Source organism: Lepidochelys olivacea, assembly GCF_965140295.1.
Source record: "Lepidochelys olivacea isolate rLepOli2 genome assembly, chromosome: 1".
In the NCBI taxonomy this organism is placed as follows: Eukaryota; Metazoa; Chordata; order Testudines; family Cheloniidae; genus Lepidochelys; species Lepidochelys olivacea.
Genome location: NC_140411.1, coordinates 121,377,188 through 121,402,484, shown reverse-complemented (window position 1 = coordinate 121,402,484; position 25,297 = coordinate 121,377,188). Strand labels below are relative to the sequence as shown.

At 41.1% G+C, this 25,297-nt stretch overlaps 2 protein-coding genes across 4 annotated transcripts in view; one reads left to right on the top strand and one right to left on the bottom strand.

Annotated features, from left to right (window-relative positions):
- The first annotated feature begins 5 nt into the window (after positions 1-5).
- On the top strand, positions 6-10,658 carry UNC50 (unc-50 inner nuclear membrane RNA binding protein). 2 transcript variants are annotated; one of them, XM_084642092.1, is made up of 6 exons: positions 6-150; positions 3,190-3,473; positions 6,113-6,233; positions 8,822-8,961; positions 9,046-9,147; positions 10,319-10,656. In XM_084642092.1, the coding sequence occupies exons 2-6, from the start codon at positions 3,194-3,196 to the stop codon at positions 10,453-10,455; spliced, it is 780 nt and encodes a 259-aa protein (XP_084498218.1). In that variant the 5' UTR covers positions 6-150; positions 3,190-3,193; the 3' UTR covers positions 10,456-10,656. The 2 variants fall into 2 exon arrangements, with proteins under 2 accessions (XP_084498218.1, XP_084498219.1); XM_084642093.1 differs by lacking the exon at positions 6-150 and adding an exon at positions 2,301-2,754 and having other exon boundaries at positions 10,319-10,658.
- Positions 10,659-15,573: 4,915 nt separating this feature from the next.
- Positions 15,574-25,297, bottom strand: part of MGAT4A (alpha-1,3-mannosyl-glycoprotein 4-beta-N-acetylglucosaminyltransferase A) — a 152,851-nt gene continuing 143,127 nt past the window's right edge. For both annotated transcript variants that reach the window (XM_084646887.1, XM_084646888.1), the window contains exons 14-16: positions 18,921-18,987; positions 16,311-16,423; positions 15,574-16,112 (exon numbers count right to left, since the gene is read on the bottom strand). In XM_084646887.1, coding sequence (XP_084503013.1) covers positions 16,086-16,112; positions 16,311-16,423; positions 18,921-18,987 — 207 coding nt within the window. In that variant the 3' untranslated portion in view covers positions 15,574-16,085. The remainder of the gene's footprint in view (positions 16,113-16,310; positions 16,424-18,920; positions 18,988-25,297) is intronic.

Sequence of the window (25,297 nt, the reverse complement as noted above, 5' to 3'; positions counted from 1 at the left end):
GCATGCTCCGCGCCGCAGGGTCACGGGCCGGGTCAGGGGGCGCGCGCCGTGCTACGTTGCCGGAAGCAGCTGGAATTTGCTGGGGGTGCGCGCGGCCCCGGGAGACCCTCGCGCTGTGTGTGGTTGGGAGGGGCGGGGCTGGAGCGGCAGGTGAGCGGGGCAGCTGCGGACGGCGTTCTCGCCCCTCGGGCGCGTGGGCCTGCGCAACGTGCGCGCGCGCGCGCGCTGCCTAGGCAGGGCGACCCAGGGTCCCGCCTGCGCCACAAACCGTTGGCGCCCCCGCGGGAACTGCTGGCCTTGGCTCGAGACACCCGTGGCTCCGCCCCCAGCTCCTGCATGAGCCGGCCCGGCGGGAGCCACAGCGGGGCTTGGGATCTCTGCGGGGCGGGGGGTCCTTCCCTTGTACTGCTGCGCGCGGCCCTTCCCCCGCCCGTCGGGTCCTCAAAGGAGGCGTCGCGCCTTGGAGCCGCCTCTGGGCCGGTGCCCCGGGCAGATGGTTGCCCGGGAGGCCGGAGCGGAGGCCGGCACCGCCCCCACCCCAGTGTCTCCCCCAGGGGGCAGCGCGCGCGCGGGGGGAAGGGACTTGAACCCGGGTCTCCCACCGGCCAGGAGCTGCCCGAAGCACTGGGCGCTGCGGCTGGCGGGGGGGGAGGGGTCTCCCTCCGCGCTGCCGAAGCTGTTCCACTTTGCGGGGACGCTTAAATAGGCTCGGCCTGAGCGGGACTGTGCTCCCCAGCGTTAAGGGGGACTTGCTGGGTCTCCTTCCTCCTTAGTGGCCTCCTGGGTGGCCGCTGTGGAGGTGGGCACTAGATGGCTTGGGTTGGTGTCTGAGGTGTCTCAGAGCATTTTCTCTCTCTCTCATGTTCAGGGTCTAACTGTCCCCGTATTTGGGGTCAGGCAGAGAGTTCCCCCAGGTCAGATTGGCAGTGACTTCAGCGTTTGGGGATTTTTTGCCTTCCCCTGTAGTGTGTGAGTGTGGGTCACTTGCTAGGATTATCTGGGTATATCTCAATCACTTCCCTTCCATTGCAGGGGCCTCAGGCATTGGTCCACCTCAGACTATGTGTACGCTACCGATCTTACAGTGGCATAACTGTACCACTACAGCTCCGCTGCTGTAAGGTCTCCTGTGTAGCCACTCTATGCTGGCGGCAGACAGCTCTCCTCCTGGCATAATTAAGCCACCCCGATGAGCATCTCGCACTGACATAGCGCTGTCCACACTGGCTCTTGTCAGTGAAATGTATGTCAGCTGGGGGTGTGTTTTTTTCCCCCAGTCCACTTGTCCAACAAAAGTATTACCGACAAAAGTGCTAGTGTAGATATATCCGTAGTCCCTCCTATTCTCTGCCTGTGACGACACATAGTCTAGTCTCCTGTGGGCAATAATATTTTGGTTGTTGAGTTTAGTGTGGGATTCTGGGTGATGTTGGTGGCCTGTGATATACAGGAGGTCGAACTAGATTATCTGGTGGTCCTTGCAGGCCCTTAAACTATGACTGATATTCAGAGACCCGAGTTCAAGACCCTGTTGCAATAACTCTTTATTAATATAAAGTGGAACAGCTTCAACAGGACAGATTGAGAGACCCACCGAAGAATACCCAGCAATCAGAGGGCACTCATCTGAGACATGGGAAACCTGTGTTCTCCCCACCTCAGGCAAAGGGGGAAGTTTGAATCCAGGGTTCCCACAGCCTAGGTAAATGCCCTGCCCACTGGGCTCAAGTTTATAAGGGGAGACTCAATCATCTTGTCTTCGTTTTGTTTTGTTTGTTGCAAGAAAGAGCTTAGGTGGGGAGAAGGTTCATAGCTTTGAATCCCAAGCAAACAGAGGTGCCTCCCTCCAACCCAGAATTACATGCCTATGTTTCTTTGAGGAGTGGGGCACACTGAATTTTTATCTGAAATAATTAAAATATAATGCAGTGTAAAATAGAACATCTTTAATAGTAAAAACATTCAAAGGCAATTGTAAAACTGTACATTTATAGATTAATAGATTCATAGATATTTAGGTCAGAAGGGACCATTATGATCATCTAGTCTGACCTCCTGCACAACGCAGGCCACAGAATTTCACCCACCACTCCTGCGAAAAACCTCTCACCTATGTCTGAGCTATTGAAGTCCTCAAATCATAGTTTAAAGACTTCAAGGAGCAGAGAATCCTCCAGCAAGTGACCCGTGTCCCATGCTACAGAGGAAGGTGAAAAACCTCCAGGGCCTCTTCCAATCTGCCCTGGAGGAAAATTCCTTCCCGATCCCAAATATGGCGATCAGCTAGATCCTGAGCATATGGGCAAGATTCACCAGCCAGATACTACAGAAAATTCTTTCCTGGGTAACTCAGATCCCATCCCATCTAATATCCCATCACAGGCCATTGGGCCTATTTACCATGAATGTTTAATTACCAAAACCATGTTATCCCATCATACCATCTCCTCCATAAACTTATCGAGTTTAATCTTAAAGCCAGATAGATCTTTTGCCCGCACTGCTTCCCTTGGAAGGCTATTCCAAAACTTCATTCCTCTGATGGTTAGAAACCTTCGTCTAATTTCAAGTCTAAACTTCCTGGTGGCCAGTTTATATCCATTTGTTCTTGTGTCCACATTGGTACTGAGCTTAAATAATTCCTCTCCCTCTCTGGCATTTATCCCTCTGATATTTTTATACTTAGTGCTTGAAGAGTGCTTTGTTTCCAGAGCATTTTACAAAGATTGTCACAGCAGCCTATGCAGTAGGCAGGTAATTGTTTGTGTTATACATGGAAAGGGGAGGGACAGAGAGGTTACATAATTTGTCAAAGGCCACACAGTGAGTTGTTAGCAGATTGGAATTTTAATTTATGTGTTATTGGCACCAATCCTGGTGTGCAAGTTTCTAAACTATGCTATTTTAATACATTGTTTGTAGGCAGCAGAAAGGTGACTCAATTAACATACATAGCCAAATTTTGAAAGGGGCTCACTCTAGCTTACAGTTTTGCACGTACAATCTTGCTGGCACAAGTGGTAGTATTTAGCTACCTACTTGCCTAATTACCCTTGCAAATCAGATTTAAATCTAAATGCCATAATTAACACTACATAATTTAAAACATTTCTGATTTTACATCTGCTGTCTATCATTTCTAAGATTATGTAAAATAAATTAGTTTTAACTTTAAAATCTTTTCTTCAGAAAAATGTTGCCGACCACTTCAGTTAGTTCCCAAAACCAGGGCAATGGTGCGTTAAACTCCAGGGATGCAGCGCGACATACAGCGGGTGCAAAACGCTACAAATACCTGAGGAGGCTCCTTCACTTCCGGCAGATGGACTTTGAGTTTGCTGTTTGGCAGATGCTCTACCTGTTCACTTCACCACAGAGAGTTTATAGAAACTTTCATTACCGGAAACAAACAAAGGACCAGTGGGCAAGAGATGATCCTGCTTTCTTGGTATTGCTGAGTATCTGGCTGTGTGGTGAGTGTCTATTTCCATGAACAGCAAAAATGAGGTGGGAAAAAGGAAGAATTGGGCATTAGCCTAAGATTAGGGAGGCCTGGGTTCAAGTCCTTGCTCTGCCACAGACCTTGTGTAACCTTGGTCAACTCACTTAGTCTCGCAATCCTCACTTCCTCATCTGTAAAATTGTGTAAATAGTAGTTCCCACCCTTACATGGGTGTTGTGAGGATAAACACATTAATTGTGACATGCGCAGATACTGTAGTGGTGGTGGCGGCGGCTAGATAAGATCTTTCTCTTTTCAATAAAGTTGCAGGAATGTATCTTCACAGGGTTTTTTTCAGCACCCTGGGTTTTTGACTGTAGAGGCCCTTAATCAGAATGGAAAAGAAGCTGATGAGCTATCTACACTCAAAGGTTACAGTAACCATTTAGAAATTAGAGAACCATGGTAAACCGCAGGGTCTAGCTGTATCTAGAATCCTCTAAAGACTCTTCTTTATGTTTGTTGTAATCAAGTCTTGTTTCTGTCTGTGTTTCAAACTGTGTCGGTTTCAATCATTGTGTCATAGCAAAGACAACCAGAGGAATGAATGACTATTCTTTTTTAAAAAAAAATAGTTGAACATTTGGATGATTAGAAACTGGGATGTATTATTATGTGTATTACCTTATCACATAAGCAGCCAAATTGTAGACTAGGACCATTGTGCTAGTCACTGTGCAAACACAGAAAAAAAAAGACAGTCCCTAATGTTGAACCCATTACAGGCAAAGTACCCTTTACACAGTGCTCTGTCCTTGCTCCCCTTCTCATCTCCATCTATACTTTATCTCTGGGTCATCTTATCTACAAACACAAATATGCTGATGGCTCACAGATCTACCATTCTGTCCAAACTAAAATCTTGAACTGTCTCTCTGACTCCCTCATGGATGTCTAGCTGCCAGCTCAAGCTAAGCATAGCTAAAACAGAGCTCCTATTCTGCAAACCCCCTCCCACCCCCCCATACCTTCCTGCTACCTCCTTTCTTGGTCACTGTGGACAAACCCCACCATCCTGCCTGTCACTCAGACCTGTAACCCAGACATTATCTTGACTCAGACATCTCGCTAGGTCATTACATCCAGGCTGTACCTAAGGATAGGCCTTTCTTATCCATCCATACAGCTAAAACTCTTGTCCAAGGTATCCTCATCTCATGTTTCAATCACTGTAACATCCTTCTCTCTGGCCTTGACAAATGAATCTTGCCCCACTCCTATCCATTCACAATGCTGCTGCGAGGATCATTTTCCTAGCCTGCGCTTTGACCACATCACCCCTCTCTTTGAATCCCTCCACTGGCTGCCTCTTCACTATCACATCAAACATAAGCTGCTTGTGTTCACTTTTGAGGCCCTTCATGATCAGCCCCCAGTCTTACTGATCATCTCTTATTCGCTATCAACCTGTGGATGCTCACTTCCTTTCCTGCACTGCCAGCCTCCATTGCCCACTACACCACTGTTAAATTTTCAGACAGCGGCTTCATGCTTTCCCTCATGCTGATCCACGCGCTTGGGAGGAGTATTCCGTAAGCATCAGCAAAGGAACGTCATTATCCACCTTCAAAGGCCTTCTCAAAACTCTCCTTTGCTGTGATGCCTACAGTACCCTTGGCAACAATTAGGCTGCTTGTATGCTGAGACCTCTGCCTATCATGCTGTCCAGTATTGTCTCATTGTTTCCTTGGAGACTCCGTCTGTCTTTATCTATTTGTTGTCTCTTGTCTGATACTTAAGATTGTAAGTTCTTTGGGGCAGAGACGCCCTTTTTTTACCGTACCTAGCACAGTGCTGTCGTGGTCCACAACTAGGACTCCTAGATGCTTTGATAATACAAAGTTACACAGTGAACAAAGCCTCAGCGAGACACTGTGGACGTCGGCCATCACCAAGCCAAAGAAAATCTTTTGCATGTAAGCTTCAGGTCAAATTGTCTTTTAAAAGGCAACAGTGAAAACACTACACCCAGTCCATTTTTGACATGGCACAGTACCTGCAGTCACTTCTGAAATTTTAATGTTCTTGCAGTTGGATGGGAAATATTTCCTAGATCCATATGTGTTTCATGGTTGTTTTCCCAAAGCTGCCAAAGGAACTCAATAAGAATGTGTCTTATGTGTACTGCATTTTCATTCAACTAAAATGGACTGGAAATTTGAATGGCAGTCTGAAGGACAGCTGAGTCTTCAGAGCCAGAAAACTATGCACTATCACGTGGTTTTGTTGTAACTGAAAGCAGTGTGTCTTCAGCTCTGCTTGTTGCTCTTACTCTGCACTTCTGCTTAACAAGGTATCTTCTTCATAAAAAGATTCTAAGTTTAAAAATGTGAAATGTGCCACACGCTGAACGTAAGCCAACCACATTATACACAAGTGGTACGGTATGCAGCATTTTAATAGAAGAAGGGGCTGCCTTGCAGAAGATCTTAGGGGTGAGGCGGAATAAAGGGGAAAATGCTGAGATTTCAGGAGACCTCCAAAAAGTTAATCCCTGGAATGTCAAAGTTTGAGTGATTGGCATTGTTTGGTGATGTAGCATTTTTCCAGCTAGGAAGGATTAATTTCTCTTTTTTTCCCCTTCTCTCTCTCTCTTCCCCCTGCCCCCAGTTTCTACTATAGGATTTGGATTTGTGCTGGACATGGGATTTTTTCAAACGATAAAGCTACTTCTTTGGGTTGTGTTTATAGACTGTGTAGGCGTTGGCCTTCTAATAGCAACTTTAATGTGGTAAGTAAATAATTCCATCTAGAACTAAGTTAGGCATTGCTACAGGGCAGTTGACAGTTCCCTGCTGCTGAGGCATTGTACTTAAATCTGTAACAATATGACTTGGCTCAGAAGAGAGGGCTAAGAGTTTTCATTGGCTGTGAATAGAGCTCTATTGGGAAAGAGCATTAGAAAATACTTATTTTGCTTGATCTCTTTCTGCAAAAAAAGTCACTACTTAGAGGAAATTTATCAGTTGCACCTCTCAGTGCCTATTTTCCTGCTGAGTTGGTCTTTATCAACAATGCTGGAGGGTTCAAGAGATTTTTTTATTGCTTTTTTGGGGCTTTTTTAATAAATCACATGCTTGTAAACATGTAACAGATGAATTCTTGTGTTTAGTATTCTTAATGTTTAATGGCACAACATTGTAAAGTCAAGCCACCCTTCTCGCTGAACTATTTTAACTATTGTTGTCACAAGTAATTCCGGAGGTGATTATAAGAGTTTGCTTTATGCATTTGTCAGCTTCTCTGCTCCTGTGGTCACTGTCACTTTTGTCTCCTGCCATATTATGTATGCCACATGAGTATTATGCCCTGTGCTGGGCAGAGTTCATGTGCAGTAAGAGGATGTTTCCCAGTAACATAGCAGCAGTGTTTGCTCTTTCAGAGATGTGGGCAGGTTCTCCTGTTCCTCAAACCATTGCAGGAGCCTGGGAGAGTGGCTGGGATGCTTCCTTTTTATCCAAGCCCTTCCCTTTGGGACACCTGCACGGAGTGGTAGTAGCTTCCCTTCATTATCCCTGGTGCCCTGCATGGGATTGGGAGAGGAAGGGAACGAGCAAAAAGAACCGCACTCTTCTCGTGTCCCTGTACTTGACCTCTCCACTGAGCCACAGTAATAATGGAAGAGGTGCAGCAGAGAAGTGCTCCCTCCCCCTCCATGGGTGAGGGGAAACAGGCCCCTTTCTTCACTCCCCTCCCCTCCCTGTAGTCAATGGGAAGGACAAGAGGGAATCAAGGGGCCTCATTAACTGCCCAGAGCTTAGTGCAGGGGTTCTTAGTGCAGGACTTTTGTACTGGTGACCCCTTTCACACAGCAAGCCTCTGAGTGCGACCCCCCCTTATACATTAAAAATACTTTTTAAATATATTTAACATCATTATAAATGCTGGAGGTAAAGCAGGGTTTGGGGTGGAGGTTGACAGCTCGTGACCCCTCCATGTAATAACCTTGCGGACCCCTGATGGGTCCCGACCCCCAGGCAGAGTGAGTGAAGAGCCCTTCCTACTTCCTGTGCCTTTGTACAGATATAGTGTTCCAATTCTAAGAACCTTGTCAGGATAGTGAGGGCCAAGAATCTCCCTGCAGACACGGGAGACTTTTCCAGTACTTTAGGGTATCACCTGATGGGGCAATAGTTGAGAATATGTCGAATGCTGGTTCCTCTGCAGAATTGGGCCTCTGAGGGAAACAGCTGAGAATAGTGGTAAGACTTTCCTGTCAGAGGAGACCAATAGCAGAGGCAATCTCTTGCCTTCAGTTGCTTCTTCGAGGCACACGCACAGGAAGGGCTCAGTTCTCACACATGCTCTTTTCTCTGCTGCTTGTATGGTTCACTTGAACCAGCAGGGAGGTGGGGAAAAAGGCAGGGAAGCTGTTGTCAAAAATGAAAAGGAAATCAGGGGCACTTCAAATAACTGATTTCTTAGTGAAAATGACATTTTAAAGTAGAGTGCCCTTGAAAAAGAGATTCAATATTTGATTCAAAAATGTCTTTGGAAGTTTGTTGATCATACGAGGAATGTTCTGCTCTTATTCCAGGTGTAAGTCCAAAATGTATAATCAAATTCTTTGCTCTTTACTCAGGTTTTAATTAGGCAAAATTTCCATAGACTTCAGTGGAAGTTTGCCTGAGAAAATTAGGCTAAGCTATGGATTTGGTCCATAAGCTCAAGACCAGAAACCATGTTTGGCCTGCTTTGTTTTTGGGTGCAGCAAGTAAGTTCGTACCCATATTTTTAAGTATTTTGTTGCCTTTTTTGGTGAAGATGAGGCATTTATTAAATAAGGTAACCGGTGTGCCTTCTGTCTCTAAAATTAAATGCAACTGAGAGATTTTTGTAACACAGGAAATGTGAAGATGTAGGATATAGCCAGCCTTTTGGGAAGTGAGTGGATGGGCCAACTGAAAGACAGTGCTGCTTCTGTCTGTAGTGACAGCAGCAGTCTTTGCTCTCCTGTGCACAACATTTGCACTTTTTACTTAGCATCAAAGAATGTGACTACTGCTGAGAGAGAAAAAGGCTAACAAAAGGCTGGTCTGCGCTGTCTTTTTGAGGAAATACTCACCTTTGCTTAGGCTACTATGTTTTATTCACATATTAGGGAAATAATTTTCAGTCAGCTGAGGTTGGCAATTATGCAGAAACATTTGAAAGGATTGAATTTATGAATTAAATGGTAAAGACTTGAGGGTTTTTCCTGTATGTGACTTCATTACTTTAACTATAGGTGGAATGTCAAGTCAGCATTATAACTTCAGGAAACATGAAAGTGTGAAATTGTTTCACAACTTATTCCTTTTGAATTTCTTTTCCAATTAGGTTTATTTCTAATAAGTACTTGGTAAAACGACAGAGCAGAGACTATGATGTGGAATGGGGATATGCCTTTGATGTTCATCTGAATGCTTTCTATCCACTTCTAGTCATTTTGCATTTTATCCAACTGTTTTTCATCAATTGTAAGTAGAACACCCTTTTTAATGCTTTTTGCCCTGGTGCTGGGCCTCATGCAGGTCACAGAGCAACTGTCTTCTCTTTTACAGATGTTATCTCAACAGCCTCATTCATGGGATATTTTGTTGGGAATACAGTGTGGCTGATTGCAATTGGTTATTATATCTACGTAACATTTCTAGGGTACAGTGGTAAGTAATTTCAAAAGCTTTTATTAATTAGGCAACTGACTATAGGAAAACCAACAAGCCTTGACCTAGTAAGCTACTTTAATTTAGAACTCATATGTTTGAAATGATCATCTCAAATGCAGAAGTAGGAGAAGAATTCAATGCTGATTTATTTTTAAGCTATCCTTCCTAGATAGATGTCTTGCAGTCTTCACTGTCTAATGAAGCAATTCCACTTGCTCCATTCTGTTAAATTTTTTCTGAACATAACTTTTCCCATTCCCTTCCGAATCCAATACTGCCTCTGTCCTTCGTGGTTGGAGTTATTTGTAATCCTTTGCCAAGAATGCTAGATACACCCTTATCTAAATGTCCAACTGGGTTAAAAAGTTTATACCTAAAGGACTTGTCAGTTTATGTTGTGGTGTTAAAACGCTCTTTGCACAGAAGATATTGGTACTTATTGATGCTCGCCATTGTGTTGTACTATAATCCAGTTAATATACTGCTTCAACCCTCAAGACCCTTACATTAGTTTTGGACTCCCAGATTGACTAGAGAGGAGGGTAGTAATGCAACAAAATCATTGAGCAGGTTGGCTGTACTAATGTATGCAGACCTACCTCAGTTACTCCTCTACTCTGATAGAAGCTATTCTGTATCTGGGCTAAGGGCTGCAGAATAAGCATGGCAGGGATGATAAACAGGCACCTAGTTTTAACCAAGCTGTTAAGAAATAGATGAAATGCTGACAGCCTCTCCCCAGGGTCCTTCTAGATCAGGGATCAGCAACCTTTGACATGTGGCCTGGTGGGCTGGGCCAGTTTGTTTACCTGCTGTGGCTGCAGGTTTGGCCAATCACAGCTCCTCCTGGCTGTGGTTCACTGCTCCAGGCCAATGGGGGCTGCGGGAAGTGGTGCAGGCTGAGGGATGTGCTGGCTGCCACTTCCCACAGCCCCCATTGGCCTGGAATAGCGAACTGCGGCCAGTGGAAGCTGCGACTGGCCAAACCTGCAGATGCAGCAGGTAAAGAAATCGGCCCAGCTCACTATAGGGCTTACCTGGGTGGGCCTTGTGCCAAATGTTGCTGATCTGTGCTCTAGATGTAAGAGTTCATGGGTTTGGTCTATTAATACAACTAATTGCTGGTTTTAAATTTTGTACTCTAATCATAATTGTATTTCTTTTCTAGCATTGCCATTTTTGAAGAACACAGTTATCCTTTTGTATCCATTTGCACTCTTAATTCTGCTATATGTGCTCTCATTAGCACTGGGATGGAACTTCACCAAGACACTTTGTACTTTCTATGAATTCAGAGTGAAATAAAAACAGGATTTCATATTTCTGTGTATTTTGTCTTAGCTGCTGACAGTATGAACATCTAAGATCTCTTGTTGTAAATGGTTGTAAATTTTCTTTGTAGATAAGTGTAAAAAGCTTGACCTGTCTATTGCAATTTTTAATGATTAAATGTTAGTAATTCTGTATGAATACTTTTGCAGTACATTCCTCAAGATAAACTACCTGTACATTTTTGTAATAAATCTAACTGAATAAGTTGAATAGCATAATTCTCACTGTTAATGTTTTTTAATGGGATAAGTACTGTATTTTAGTGGAACAAATAGATGGAGGCTAGTTATTTTAAAGATGCAGTGCTTGGTTTATTATTGTGTGGTTCTCAGGCTTAATGCTTCTACAGTTTAGCTACACTAATAATGCCTGACTGCTGCTCAGAGTCATGTTCTAGCTCCATGTCAATATTATGTGGGTTATCATCCTACAGTGCATCAGCCACTCCAAGTAGCTGGAGTCAGCTGCTGAAATTGGGCCCACTTCTATAGACTCAAAGGTACAGCTATGACCCCCCACACCTGTACTGTAGGGATATTAAGACCCAGGTGATGCCTCCCCTGCCATACAGCCTTGGGGCAAAAAAATGTAGACACTCAGCATGAGACTTCAGCCCCTAGGAGCAAAAGCACCCAACCACCAAGACCACTGGCCCTTCAGAACATTCTAGAATTTTGCATTAAACTATTTTTGTTCTATGCTGATTGGCTGTTTGCTCCAACCATGTCCCTCCCTTACCTTCATTTCACCCATACCAGTCTCTCCCCCCCCTCTTTCCATTATCCAGTCCTAAACACAAACACGTCTCAAAAGTGTGGAACTGACATAACTGTTCACTACATTGTTCACCCTTTGGCTTGTCTATTTAGACTGTAAGCTTTTAGGAACAGGGACTGTCTGCTACTATGTTTGTACAGAGCCTAGCCCAGTGGTACTATTGTGAAAAAGCTAGCAGTTGTTGTTGTTATTACTAACTTAAATTCTTGGCCAGCACTGAGGTTTTTGTATGTCACTTCTTATTGAACAGCAGCCACTGTTGTTCAATATGGAAGGCTCTACAGTACTTTAAATACATGGCATTTAAAGTACTGTATTCAATCCCTATTGAACATGCCTTTTGACTTTGAAATTTGGACTCAACACCTTCGGTCTCTTGGGGACAGAAGTATTCTCTCTCAGCTTATGTAAGAACTACAGAATTTTTTTTTAAAGCCTTTATTTCAAATATACATGGATAGCTGCGGCACATGAAACATTGATGAAAGGCACAGTTGACATGACCCATACCAGGTTTTCAAAGATAGCAGCAAGTTTTAAACAAATCTAACCAATTTATAAAAATCTGTTACAGCAGGGATTGGTTAACAAAAAGGTGGGGGAAAATGTACAGAACAAGTTTTGCCAGAAAATAATGTTTCAGGATCTAACAGTACTGGATTCTACAAGGCAAGAGTACAAACTGACACCCCCCCTCCCCTGCCAAAAAAAACCCTGAAAATGAAGATGGCAATTTTGCAAAAGCAGTGCTCAGTATCAAACTCAAGCACCAGGTTTTAAACAGGAAACTAGTTACAATACAACTTCAATATTTGATCTTTTATAGAAAAAAATACGTTTAGCTTAAAATGCCAAATCTGCTGGCAGTTCATTTTACAGTTGTGTATCAGCCCCTCTTCAGGCTTGAAGAGAATGCACTCCACGTCATCTATTGAAATCTCAGCAAACACTGAGCAACAAAGAAAAAATTACCATTTCAACAAGTAAAGCATACTACTTTTGATCCTGGGGAGGCTGGGAATTCCTGTTGTGACCTGCTGTACACTGGCACAAAGGGAGAGCTCCTGACCTGCAGGCAGCCACCAATTAACACTTTTTTTTAAAAAAAAACAACCACCCTTCCTTACTTCATAGGAACATTTAGCACCAGTGATGATCATCATGCCAGCTACCATTAAAGTTAACAGTAATGATGTTTTGAAATTAGGAGCTTGATCCTGCACCCATAAAATTAGTGGGAGCAGGATGACTCGCAGTCATGTAAAGATATCAAAGTTTGTCCCCTTGAAACAAAGTTTCATAGTTCTCAACATTAAGCTACCTAGAGTTCTAGCTCACTGCTTACAGCAGAAATCACAAGAGAACACTGAAATCTAAAACTTAAGCAAACACTTGATTTCATGAAACAATGGTCTTGGAATGAATTTGTATTCTTGTTCCCAGAGGAAAGCACAGATTAGAAGCACAAGATGTAAATTAATACTGTACTCCTTTTGGAGCAGATATTTCAAACAAAAAAAAAAAGGAATTACTGAAGAAATTTTATACTTGCTTATGGGAAAAATGAAGGAAAAAGTACAAAATTGTCTAGTCTTGCCAAAAGACTAAACGTGATCCCTCAACATACTCAAAGGTATACGTATTGCATATTATAAGGCAGAAGTACAAAATCATTCTGCCTTAAATTTAGCCAGTATCTTATCTCAAAAAACCGGAGGAGTACTTGTGACACCCTTCCTTCTTTTTGCTGATACAAAGCTACCACTCTGAAACCTATCTTATCTTATCTCAGACTCACAATGGACCCTAATGATTTTCTAGTTTAAATTTTTAAAAGGCTGAGAAAAGCAGTGATGGGATGAGAATTCTAATCTGGTCCATAACTACTATACCTGCCTTGAGCTTTGCCAAACCACCATGGCTAGCAAGAAAAAAATCATTACATTTATCCCTATGAGTATAAATAGTCAAATAATGCAATTAAATTAAGTTTAGGTCCCTAAGAGAGCAGAAAGCCTGTAGAAGCTTGTTCAGAGGGGGGATTGTTTTCATTCATGGGGGAATATTTCGACATGAGGCCAAATCTTTCTTACATCACTCACACAAAAAGTCTTCAGCAGGACTATTCACTTAATAAGCCAAACAGGATTTCATTATGAATAGGCCAAATCTTTGTAATTGTTGTGGGCCCTGCTAAAGGTCATTGTTAAAAAAAAAAAAGCCAGTATTTTAAGAAAAAGCTTTAATTGGCATAAAATCTGGGGATTTAAACTCAATTTGATCAGAAAATTAAGGTATCTGGAAATGCCAGCTGCTCGAAAAAAGACCTACATTTCCTTAAGCTATAACATCTATCATCTATAGTTTCTGGCTGACATAATGCACATAAGTAGATTTGGAGTGTCTATTAATCAAAAAATTATGGAGGAATGTAATACAGAAACTGGCTAATGTCCAGCAATATTTGAAATACTCTTATTCGGCCATATAGAGGTGGATCTCCAAAAAGGAGAGCAGACCACTTCGGAGTGATTTGTGAATCAGAATTTTTGAGAATTTAGAGTCTAAAACAATGGTGTGTAGAGATAGAGAGAATTTTCTTTAAACAACAACACCACAAGCTAAATTTTCTCCACCCCTACCTTCTTCTAATTTAAGGAACAAACTCTCAGGAAATCAATGGAATTATACCTGATTACATCAGGTCTGAATCTACAAAACCTGCTCCCTAAATGATTTATAATAAATTCACTTCTACTGTTGTGGCACATTCATTTACTAAGAGTGCAATCTGTCATAGCGTCCCAGGGTATTTCTGGGTCCTGCTAGTAAGATCCAACAAAACAGAATATAAATTCATCCTTTTAAAAAAAATCAGTTTATCATCAAGGAGGTAATGGATGATAATTGACAAATTTCAGTTCAATATTTTGACTTCTAGAAAAAAGTTCTTCAAAAAAAATATAGGGTAGAGCTAACAAAAAAACAACACAAAAATGTGATCAGTTTGGGGTGAGTTTCTACACATTTAGAGATGTTGTTAGGAGTTTCTTATATGTTGAACGTTGCTTTAGGAACAGCTGGGCTGACAGAATAAACCCATAAGAAGACACTGCTCAGAGGAAAGGCACCTAACAATGGTATTGGTAAATTTATTATAAATCATTTTAACTTCATGGAACAATAAGACAGTTGGCATTGCTTGTTATATTCAGAAACATATATCTGACTCAAAAATTAAGTAATGATATAATTTAATAAATAGCTATAATTTAAATTATTGGCATCATTCGCAGATACAATTGGGGGAAAACTAAACCCAAATAATTTCTCAGATCTATGCTGAGATGTGATGAAAAAATTACTAGATTTTAATGAACTGTTAAATGGCATTACATGTTATGAACAATGCTGTAGCAGCACAAAGAGCTCACACTGTCTGGGCTGCTCATCAGTTAAACAAGCATTGTTCTTTTCCTTGAAGCGCGAAAGGCAGGAAACTGACTTTGGGCCTGATTCTATTAAAATCAGTGGAAGTCTTTTCATTGATTCCCATGGAAGTTGGACATGACTCACCCTTTAAAAAAAAAAATCACCCACTACAACATTTAAGTAAGGTAAATACTGAAATAAAAACATTTAAAGAGAGACCTATAATGAGGTTACTTAGAAGTGTCTGATTACTATTATTTTCCTGATAAAAATATCATGTAGGATTGTAGTCATTCAAGGTACTGAACAGAATTCATATGTCTGGACATGTGAGACAAGATTCAAAATTTACAGCACAAAGATAGGGAATGCTCTTCTACACAGAGAATGAATTCATTCGGTTTAAGAACTGTCTACAAAGTTTTTAAAAAGTGATAGCTTGGTATCGAAATCTCCCTCTAAAATGTGATGGATTAAATTTAAAATCATTGCAGATTTAGCACTTATGTTATACTGAAATATTAAGATATTTCAACATGCTTTTTATGTGGCTATGCCCTGTAATCAGTGGAATATGGTAGCCCCCAAGAATAATGTTCTTCAGAACTCTGGCAATTAAGGCATGCTTATGCTTTGAACAATATCTTACAGATTTTGTGGTACAAAAGTACTTAATTTAGAAACTCAATTTAGTTTTCTTAGAATGGCAGGATAGCTGAAATATGGTATTAATTTTTTATGTTGTTTGCAGTTGCAAAGAAAAACATAGAAAGATAATTTAAGCTAGATAATCCATAAAAAAACCTATATCCATTTAAAATTTTACTGCATAAAAATATGTACTTTTCAAATTTTAATAAATTAAATATCCCTAATGTTTTTAATATATATCTATATCTATATATCTGAATCTAGATATAGATATAAATATATCCTGATAATCTATAAAAGAGGGTTTTGTTATAGCAAAATAAATGGAACCCCGAGAGTACCCCCCTTCATAAAATTTATTTAATTATATTTTTTCATCTTCAAGAAATGTAAGAATATGTACAACTTCTCCGTATTACTATACTATCAAAATAGTACGGGTTAAGAGTAGCAGGCTTCGGCAACCATAAGATGGTAAAGTCATGTAAAAATGGACAACAACTTGGATCTCAGATGAACGTTATCAGTGTGGAGCATCAGTTTCTGGATGGATATGACAGGCAGGGTTACTTACAATCTTCTTATCTACAGTAGATTTCACAAGAGGTAGAGTTCGAGTGAAAAATAAAAGACAACTGGAATAAGGTGCATGCTCAGTATTTTCAATTTTTGACTGTTAAAGATGTAGGATATTATAGGAAACGTTTGAAAAGATTTTCTCTTTTCTTCCAAAGAAATTTTGATCAGGTTGTGACTTTTTTAATGTGAATCTAAAATGAAGAATTGAGAAAAAAAACACATTTTAGTACATTACAGTGAATCTTAATGTTTAGACAATTATAAAAGAGAAACAGCTTTCTGATTAATCCAAAAATTCTTAGCTTCAAATATGTTGATGCAATTAAGAGACATCTCATATTTGATATTCTGATTTTAAAAGGGAAGGGGTAAAGTATACAACATCTCACCTCATTCAGAATTGCCCAGACTGCTGAGTTTTGTATTACCGAAAGCCGAAATGATAAAATAGGGTTTAGACTTGGGTCAACTGTTCCTTCTGCTATACCACTTTCAAATTTACCTTTAAATGAGCAAAAGCATATCCTGAATAAACAATCTCCAGACAAACAAATAAAAGATCTGGTTTGTAGAAAGGTTTCTAATGAAAGTGAATATTAGGGCTTATTAGGAATATTAATTAAAAAATTAATCACAATTAATCGAATTTTAAACAATAGAATACCATTTATTTAAATATTTTTGATGTTTTCTACATTTTCAGATATATTGATTTCAATTACAACACAGATTACAAAGTGTATAGTGCTCACTTTATATTTATTTTTGATTACAAATATTTGCACTGTAAAAAATCCGAAGGAATAGTATTTTTCAATTCACCTAATTCAAGTACTGTAGTGCAATCTCTTTTACATGAAAGTTGAATTTACAAATGTAGAATTATGTACAAAAAACCTGCATTCAAAAATAAAACAATGTAAAATTTTAGAGCCTGCAAGTCCACTCAGTCCTACTTCTTGTTCAGCCAATCACTCAAACAAATAAGTTTCTTTACATTTGCAGGAGATAATACAGCTCGCTTCTTGTTTACAATGTCACCTGAAAGTGAGAAAAGGCTTTCTCATGGCACTGTTGTAGCCGGCATCGCAAGATATTTATGTGCCAGATTCGCTAAAGATTCATGTGTCTCTTCATGCTTCAGCCACCGTTCCAGGGGACATGCATCCATGCCAATGACGGGTTCTGCTCAATAACAATCCAAAGCAGTGCAGACCGACTCATTTTCATCATTTGAGTCAGATGCCACCAGCAGAGGGTTGATTTTCTTTTTTGGTGGTTCGGGTTCTGCAGTTTCCGCATGAGAGTGTTGCTCTTTTAAGACTTCTGAAAGCATGCTTTACACCTCATCCCTCTCAGATTTTGGAAGGCACTTCAGATTCTTAAACCTTGGGTCGAGTGCTGTAGCTACCTTTAGAAATCTCACACTGGTGCCTTCTTTGCGTTTTGTCAAATCGTTCTTAAAATGAACAACATGTGCTGGGTCATAATCAGACTGCTATAACATGAAATATATGGCAGAATGCGAGTAAAACAGAACAGGAGACGTAGAATTCCTCCCGCAAGGAGTTCAGGCACAAATTTTATGAACGCATTATATTTTCATGAGCATCATCAGCATGGAAGCATGTCCTCTGGAATGGTGGTCGAAGCATGAAGGGGCATCCAAATGTTTAGCATATCTGGCATGTAAATACCTTGCAAAGCTGGATACAAAAGTGCCATGTGAATGCCTGTTTTCACTTTATGGTGACATTGTAAATAAGAAGGGGGCAGCATTTAAATATAAACAAACTTATTGGTCTTAGCAATTGGCTGAACAAGAAGTAGGATTGAGTGGACCTGTAGGCTCTGAAGTTTTACATTGTTTTGTTTTTGAGTGCAAAAAAAAATCTACATTTGTAAGCTGCACTTTCACAACAAACAGATTGCACTACAGTACTTGTATGAGGTGAATTGAAAAATACTATTTCTTTTATCATTTTTACAGTGCAAATATTTGTAATAAAAAATAATGTACACTTTGATTTCAATTACAACACAGAATAAAATATATATGAAAACACAGAAAAACATCCAAAATATTTAATACATTTCATTTGGTATTCTATTGCTTAACAGTGCTATTAAAACTGCGATTAATCACGATTCATTATTTTAATCGTGATTACTTTTTTTGAGTTAATGGTATGAGTTAACTGTGATTAATCGACAGTACTAGTGAATATCTATTCAATAAATGGATTTGCAATGCTACTGTCATGAATTGGCTGCAGTAATTCACCATAAGTAAGTTTTTGAGGGTTTTTTATTTTTTTGCTTAAGTCTAATAGTAGGAAGATGGAACCTTAAACCATGACCCAAAAATCTTCCGTAACGCTCAGAGCTCTTTGCCATAAGCTTCAGTTTTTTACTGGCAAATACTGCAGTATATATAGCCTCAGCACACAGACTAAGCAGCAGGGGCACTAATAAGGAATAAAAAAGCTTAAATTCAGTGTAGGTGTGGGTGTTCAACACCTCTGAAAATCAGGGCACTTTTGGTTAGGAAACTAACTGTGGATTCAGGGGTCAAATTTTAAGCAACCAACTATTAAATTTTGACTTAAATATATTCAAACTACATTAAGCAGGTACAGATATTGGTATTCCTACAGGTAGAAACTTCGATTATATCAGGATGAATAAATATGATATAAAGGCTATTAACAGACCAAAATAAAAATGAATTAAAAACTAATTAGAATACTTTAAAAAGTGATGAATAAAATCATTTTTTTTCCACTATAGCTAAGAATCACATCAGAACGTCATTCATTAAATCAACCTGAAAAGGGCAAGTAACATTTACAAGATCAGTTACGCAATGAGAATGATCAGAACCACATAAAGGCTTTAAAAAAAAATAACATTTTACTAATTGATATAGTAATAAAACAAATTTTATTTCCATGTTTGTAAAAGAACGAAAATTGCTGTTCTATGGTGCAGAGTATTACCTATCCTGAAATAACCGTCCTCTAAGCGTTTGTCTTTGGTTTCTTTGCTTAATACCAAGTCTTCATTCTAAAATGAAACAGGCACAAAACAAAATGAGAGCACTTATTTAAATGTATCTAATAAATTTGCAAGCTAGAGCAAAATGTGGGTGCCCTCGTTCTCTATTTAGAGCACTTTCCTAAAAACTTTGCACCAGCCTACTATTTCTATGAGCAAACAGATGTTATTGATAGCATAGACTTTTCTTAAAACAAAACAAAACAAAACACCTGTTCCAGAACTGACTGTATTTGGCTTCAGGGTAGAAAAGAAAAGTCCCCCTCATAAGAACTGATATGCTGAAAGGACGAGGATATTGCAGATACTGGCACACACCAGAAAAGACCCTCGGGGTAAAGCCTGCTCCATGGCTGATTTGGGGAGAGAAAGATTAAAAAACCTCTTCCCCACACAAAGGACACTCATGAAACCATACAGCACACTTTAATCTTAAAATAGGACTAGCTAATCTGCCTGCTGTATTCAGAAAGAAATTGGATACTTGCTGATTTCTCTTTTGAGTATTCAGGCTTATCATATTCCTATAGTTGGTTTTTGTTCTCATCTGCAGTTTGAGGCGGCAGGATCAGAAACCTATGACCCACCACACTGGGGCTGGCTGCTTTTTCTACAAACTAAGAATACTTCCAAAGCTAAACACAACTCAGTTTGTAACACTAGAACAATAATTAACAATCTACAGAACAATCTGTCGTCAAACAACTTTTACTTACTTCCAATTAACAGGTGGGTCAGAACATAGTGCCCGGATACTCGGAGAAAAGCTATTAGCAGTTATCAACTTTCTAATTCTTATCCAGGTTCACCATTCCTATAGTGGGAAAGCCCCAAGCAAGGGTAGGCCCCAAGCAAGACTACTGAAGTAATGATACTTTAAGATATTATTAGATATCACAGGTTTCAGAGTAACAGCTGTGTTAGTCTGTATTCGCAAAAAGAAAAGGAGGACTTGTGGCACCTTAGAGACTAAACAATTTATTTGAGCATAAGCTTTCGTGAGCTACAGCTCACTTCATCGGATGCATACTGTGGAAAGTGTAGAAGATCTTTTTATACACACAAAGCATGAAAAAATGGGTGTTTACCACTACAAAAGGATTTCTCTCCCCCCACCCCACTCTCCCGCTGGCAATAGCCCATCCAAAGCAATCACTCTCCTTACAATGTGTATGATAATCAAGTTGGGCCATTTCCAGCACAAATCCAGGTTTTCTCCCTCCCCCCCTCCCCACAAACCCACTCTCCTGTTGGTAATAGCTTATCTAAAGTGATCACTCTCCTTACAATGTGTATGATAATCAAGGTGGGCCATTTCCAGCACAAATCCAGGGTTTAACACGAACGTCTGAGGAAGGGGGGAGGGGTAGGAAAAAACAAGGGGAAATAGGTTACCTTGCATAATGACTTAGCCACTCCCAGTCTCTATTCAAGCCTAAGTTAATTGTATCCAATTTGCAAATGAATTCCAATTCAACAGTCTCTCGCTGGAGTCTGGTTTTGAAGTTTTTTTGTTGTAATATCGCAACTTTCATGTCTGTAATCACGTGACCAGAGAGATTGAAGTGTTCTCCGACTGGTTTATGAATGTTATAATACTTGACATCTGATTTGTGTCCATTTATTCGTTTACGTAGAGACTCTCTGTATAAAAAGATCTTCTATACTTTCCACAGTATGCATCTGATGAAGTGAGCTGTAGCTCATGAAAGCTTATGCTCAGATAAATTGGTTAGTCTCTAAGGTGCCACAAGTACTCCTTTTCTTTTTGCGAATACAGACTAACACGGCTGTTACTCTGAAACCTGTCATTATGCAAGGCACTGCATTTAGCCGTATGGAGTGGAAATCTATCAACTGCATGAAAAAACTTGTACAGATACAGACAGACAATCTTCCTTTCCAAATGCAAACAGATGGACATCGTACCAAAAGGACTGAAGGTAAAAAATCCATTACAATCTACATATCACACAGACTATGCTGACAGCTTGTGTCACACGCTCTCCAAGAAACTGCGGAACCGCCTGATCAACATCTCTACAGCAAACAGGGAAAGATAAAGAATGAGCTCTCAAAAATGGATAGTCTCATAGAAAACCAACCTTCCACACAAACTTCCTCGTGGCTGGTCTTTACTAAAACTAGACAAGCCATTTACAACACACACTTTGCTTCTCTACAAAAGAAAAAGGACACTAAACTTTCTAAACTACTACATGCCACAAGGGGCCACAGAGATGGTTCCCTCAACCCAACTATACTCTTAGCCCAGCAGAAGCAGCTGTCCTATCTTGGGGCATCTCCTTCTGCCCCTCCATCCCCACGAACATGACACAGTTCTGTGGTGACCTAGAATCCTATTTTCGACGTCTCCGACTCAAGGAATATTTCCAACACACCTCTGAACAACATATTAATCCACAGAGACCTCCCTACCAACACTACAAAAAGAAGGATTCTAGGTGGACTCCTCCTGAAGGTCGAGACAGCAGACTGGACTTCTACACAGAGTGCTTCTGCCAACGTGCACGGGCTGAAATTGTGGAAAAGCAGCATCACTTGCCCCACAACCTCAGCCATGCAGAACACAATGCCATCCACAGCCTCAGAAACAACTGACATCATAACCAAAAAGGCTGACAAAGGAGGTGCTGTTGTCATCATGAACAGGTCGGAATATGAACAAGAGGCTGCTCAGCAGCTCTCCAACACCACTTTCTACAAGCCATTACCCTCTGATCCCACTGAGAGTTACCAAAAGAAACTACAGCATTTGCTCAAGAAACTCCCTGAAAAAGCACAAGATCAAATCCGCACAGACACACTCCTGGAACCCCGACCTGGGATATTCTATCTACTACCCAAGATCCATAAACCTGGAAATCCTGGGCACCCCATCATCTCAGGCACTGGCACCCTGACAGCAGGATTGTCTGGCTATGTAGACTCCCTCCTCAGGCCCTATGCTACCAGCACTCCCAGCTACCTTCGAGACACCACTGACTTCCTGAGGAAACTACAATCCATCGGTGATCTTCCTGATAACACCATCCTGGCCACTATGGATGTAGAAGCCCTCTACACCAACATTCCACACAAAAATGGACTACAAGCTGTCAAGAACACTACCCCCGATAATGTCACGGCTAACCTGGTGGCTGAACTGTATGACTTTGTCCTTACCCATAACTATTTTACATTTGGGGACAATGTATACCTTCAAATCAGCGGCACTGCTATGGGTACCTGCATGGCCCCACAGTATGCCAACATTTTTATGGCTGACTTAGAACAACGCTTCCTCAGCTCTCGTCCCCTAACGCCCCTACTCTACTTGCGCTATACTGATGACATCTTCATCATCTGGACCCATGGAAAAGAAGCCCTTGAGGAATTCCACCATGATTTCAACAATTTCCATCCCACCATCAACCTCAGCCTGGTCCAGTCCACACAAGAGATCCACTTCCTGGACACTACAGTGCTAATAAACGATGGTCACATAAACACCACCCTATACCAGAAACCTACTGACCACTATTCCTACCTACATGCTTGCAGCTTTCACCCTGACCACACCACACGATCCATTGTCTACAGCCAAGCTCTGCGATACAACCGCATTTGCTCCAACCCCTCAGAGACAAACACCTACAAGATCTCTATCAAGCATTCTTACAACTACAATACCACGTGCGGAAGTGAAGAAACAGATTGATAGAGCCAGAAGAGTTCCCAGAAGTCACCTACTACAGGACAGGCCTAACAAAGAAAATAACAGAACGCCACTAGCCGTCACCTTCAGCCCCCAACTAAAACCCCTCCAACGCATTAAGGATCTACAACCTATCCTGAAGGATGACTCAACACTCTCACAAATCTTGGGAGACAGGCCAGTCCTTGCCTACAGACAGCCCCCCCCCAACCTGAAGCAAATACTCACCAGCAACCACATACCACACAACAGAACCACTAACCCAGGAACCTATCCTTGCAACAAAGCCCGTTGCCAACTGTGCTCCCATCACAGGGCCTAATAACATCAGCCACACTATCAGAGGCTTGTTCACCTGCACATCCACCAATGTGATATATGCCATCATGTGCCAGCAATGCCCCTCTGCCATGTACATTGGGCAAACTGGACAATCTCTACGTAAAAGAATAAATGGACACAAATCAGATGTCAAGAATTATAACATTCATAAACCAGTCGGAGAACACTTCAATCTCTCTGGTCACGCGATTACAGACATGAAAGTTGCGATATTACAACAAAAAAACTTCAAAACCAGACTCCAGCGAGAGACTGTTGAATTGGAATTCATTTGCAAATTGGATACAATTAACTTAGGCTTGAATAGAGACTGGGAGTGGCTAAGTCATTATGCAAGGTAACCTATTTCCCCTTGTTTTTCCTACCCCTCCCCCCTTCCTCAGACGTTCGTGTTAAACCCTGGATTTGTGCTGGAAATGGCCTACCTTGATTATCATACACATTGTAAGGAGAGTGATCACTTTAGATAAGCTATTACCAACAGGAGAGTGGGTTGGGGGGGAGGGGGGGAGGGAGAAAACCTGGATTTGTGCTGGAAATGGCCCAACTTGATTATCATACACATTGTAAGGAGAGTGATCGCTTTGGATGGGCTATTGCCAGCGAGAGAGTGGGGTGCGGGGAGAGAAAACCTTTTGTAGTGGTTTGTTTTATACACACCCATTTTTTCATGCTTTGTGTGTATAAAAAAAATCTTCTATACTTTCCACAGTATGCATCCGATGAAGTGAGCTGTAGCTCATGAAAGCTTATATTCAAATAAGTTGGTTAGTCTCTAAGGTGCCACAAGTACTCCTTTTCTTTTTAGGTATCACAGTATGCAATACCCTCCTGCTAAGGCAGCATCTGTCAAGGCCCGTGTCCATCTCCTACGCCCTGGTGAATGCTTAATTAGGTGACTGTTGCTGCCCTACCAATGCCTTTATTCAACACAAACAATTTACCAGTCCAGGAAGTAAATAATGTCCTTGTCTGAAGAGCTTTATCTTTCCTGTAAGCCTGCTTCATAGGCTTCTTTAATGCAATACTTCAGCTATCTAGCAATTAATGCTTTAGATGCTTTTTTTTGGCTCTTGTTGCAGGATGACTTTTCTATACATTTACATTCTTGCCAGGTAGATCTTAACAGCTTGGTGGAAATAAAATATTTGCTGGAGATTTTCTTTTGGATGCGTAGACTTTGTAGAGAATGATGGGAGGACTATCTCCTGGGATCTGTGAAATTCCTAATTTACTTTTGGTAAAAAAATATTTGAGATGAAGAGCCACCTGATCAATATGAAAAATACAATATTTGTGATTCTTCAATACACAATGCCTCTAGAAAAGGCACAATGCCTCCATGTACAAAGGGGATGGACACCAGTAAACTCACTTTAATAAAGAGATAGAAAAATGAAACTGAAGAAAGCAATGTGAACAACAGTCTAGTAATTTCATCCAGGGTCAGATGATCTAAATCCAAAGGCTCTACTCTGGGGAATTCCTGGTGATTAATCAAAAATGCTTGATAGGTGGATGAGAGGAAATCCATTAAGGTTTGCTTCTTCTATTACTAAAAAGATGGCTGAAAATGGTTTTTGGAGTGTGTTGCTTTAAGACCTAGAGCCAATCCATCCTGTAGGAATTCTGGGATTTGAAAGATTTTTACTGAACTCAGCTTTAAGTTTCTGTCCGGCATCAGCCACTGAATTTGGATTCAGCCCTGCTGGAGTCTGTGGTTCACAGGTCAAAACAGAGCTGGAAATCCTTGGGGCCACCTGAGCTGGGTCTGCTTCCTGCAGGGCCACCAGCCATTGTAGTGCTGTTACCTTAGTGCTGGTAGGGTGTATGCTTCGTGCTGTGGCACTGTGCTGAGAGCAGGGGAGCTGTTCCTACTGGTGGCCAGCACTGGGAGCTGGTAGTTATAGCTAGCAGCCAGAGCAGGAGAGCAAAGGCTGCTCCTGGGTATAGAAGATGCAAAACTCCCTCAGCCAGGCAAGGCTGAAGGGGAGATGATCTCAGGATCCCTTTGTTCCAGGCTACTTCTTGGGTTTTGCTACTATATCTCGAGCTCCTGTGGGTGAGGCTGTTGACGCATGCTTTTGAGCAAGCCTAGCCTAAGCCCTGAGAAACAAAACCTGAAAGCTTTATCATTAAACATGACGGGGAAAAAAGAGCATGATATTCAGAACCAAACTGGCAATTTTAAGTAGGCTTTTTTCCTATGCTCTCTATTTTTGGGAAGCAGGAAGTCTGGAAACAGCCTGTTTCTGCTCA

Coding starts and splice junctions, on each gene's coding strand:
- UNC50 (XM_084642093.1), top strand. CDS start 3,194: ATGTTGCCGACCACTTCAGTTAGTTCCCAAAACCAGGGCAATGGTGCG. Junction 6,234..8,821: donor CTAATAGCAACTTTAATGTG/GTAAGTAAATAA, acceptor TTTTCCAATTAG/GTTTATTTCTAATAAGTACT. Junction 8,962..9,045: donor CCAACTGTTTTTCATCAATT/GTAAGTAGAACA, acceptor TCTCTTTTACAG/ATGTTATCTCAACAGCCTCA.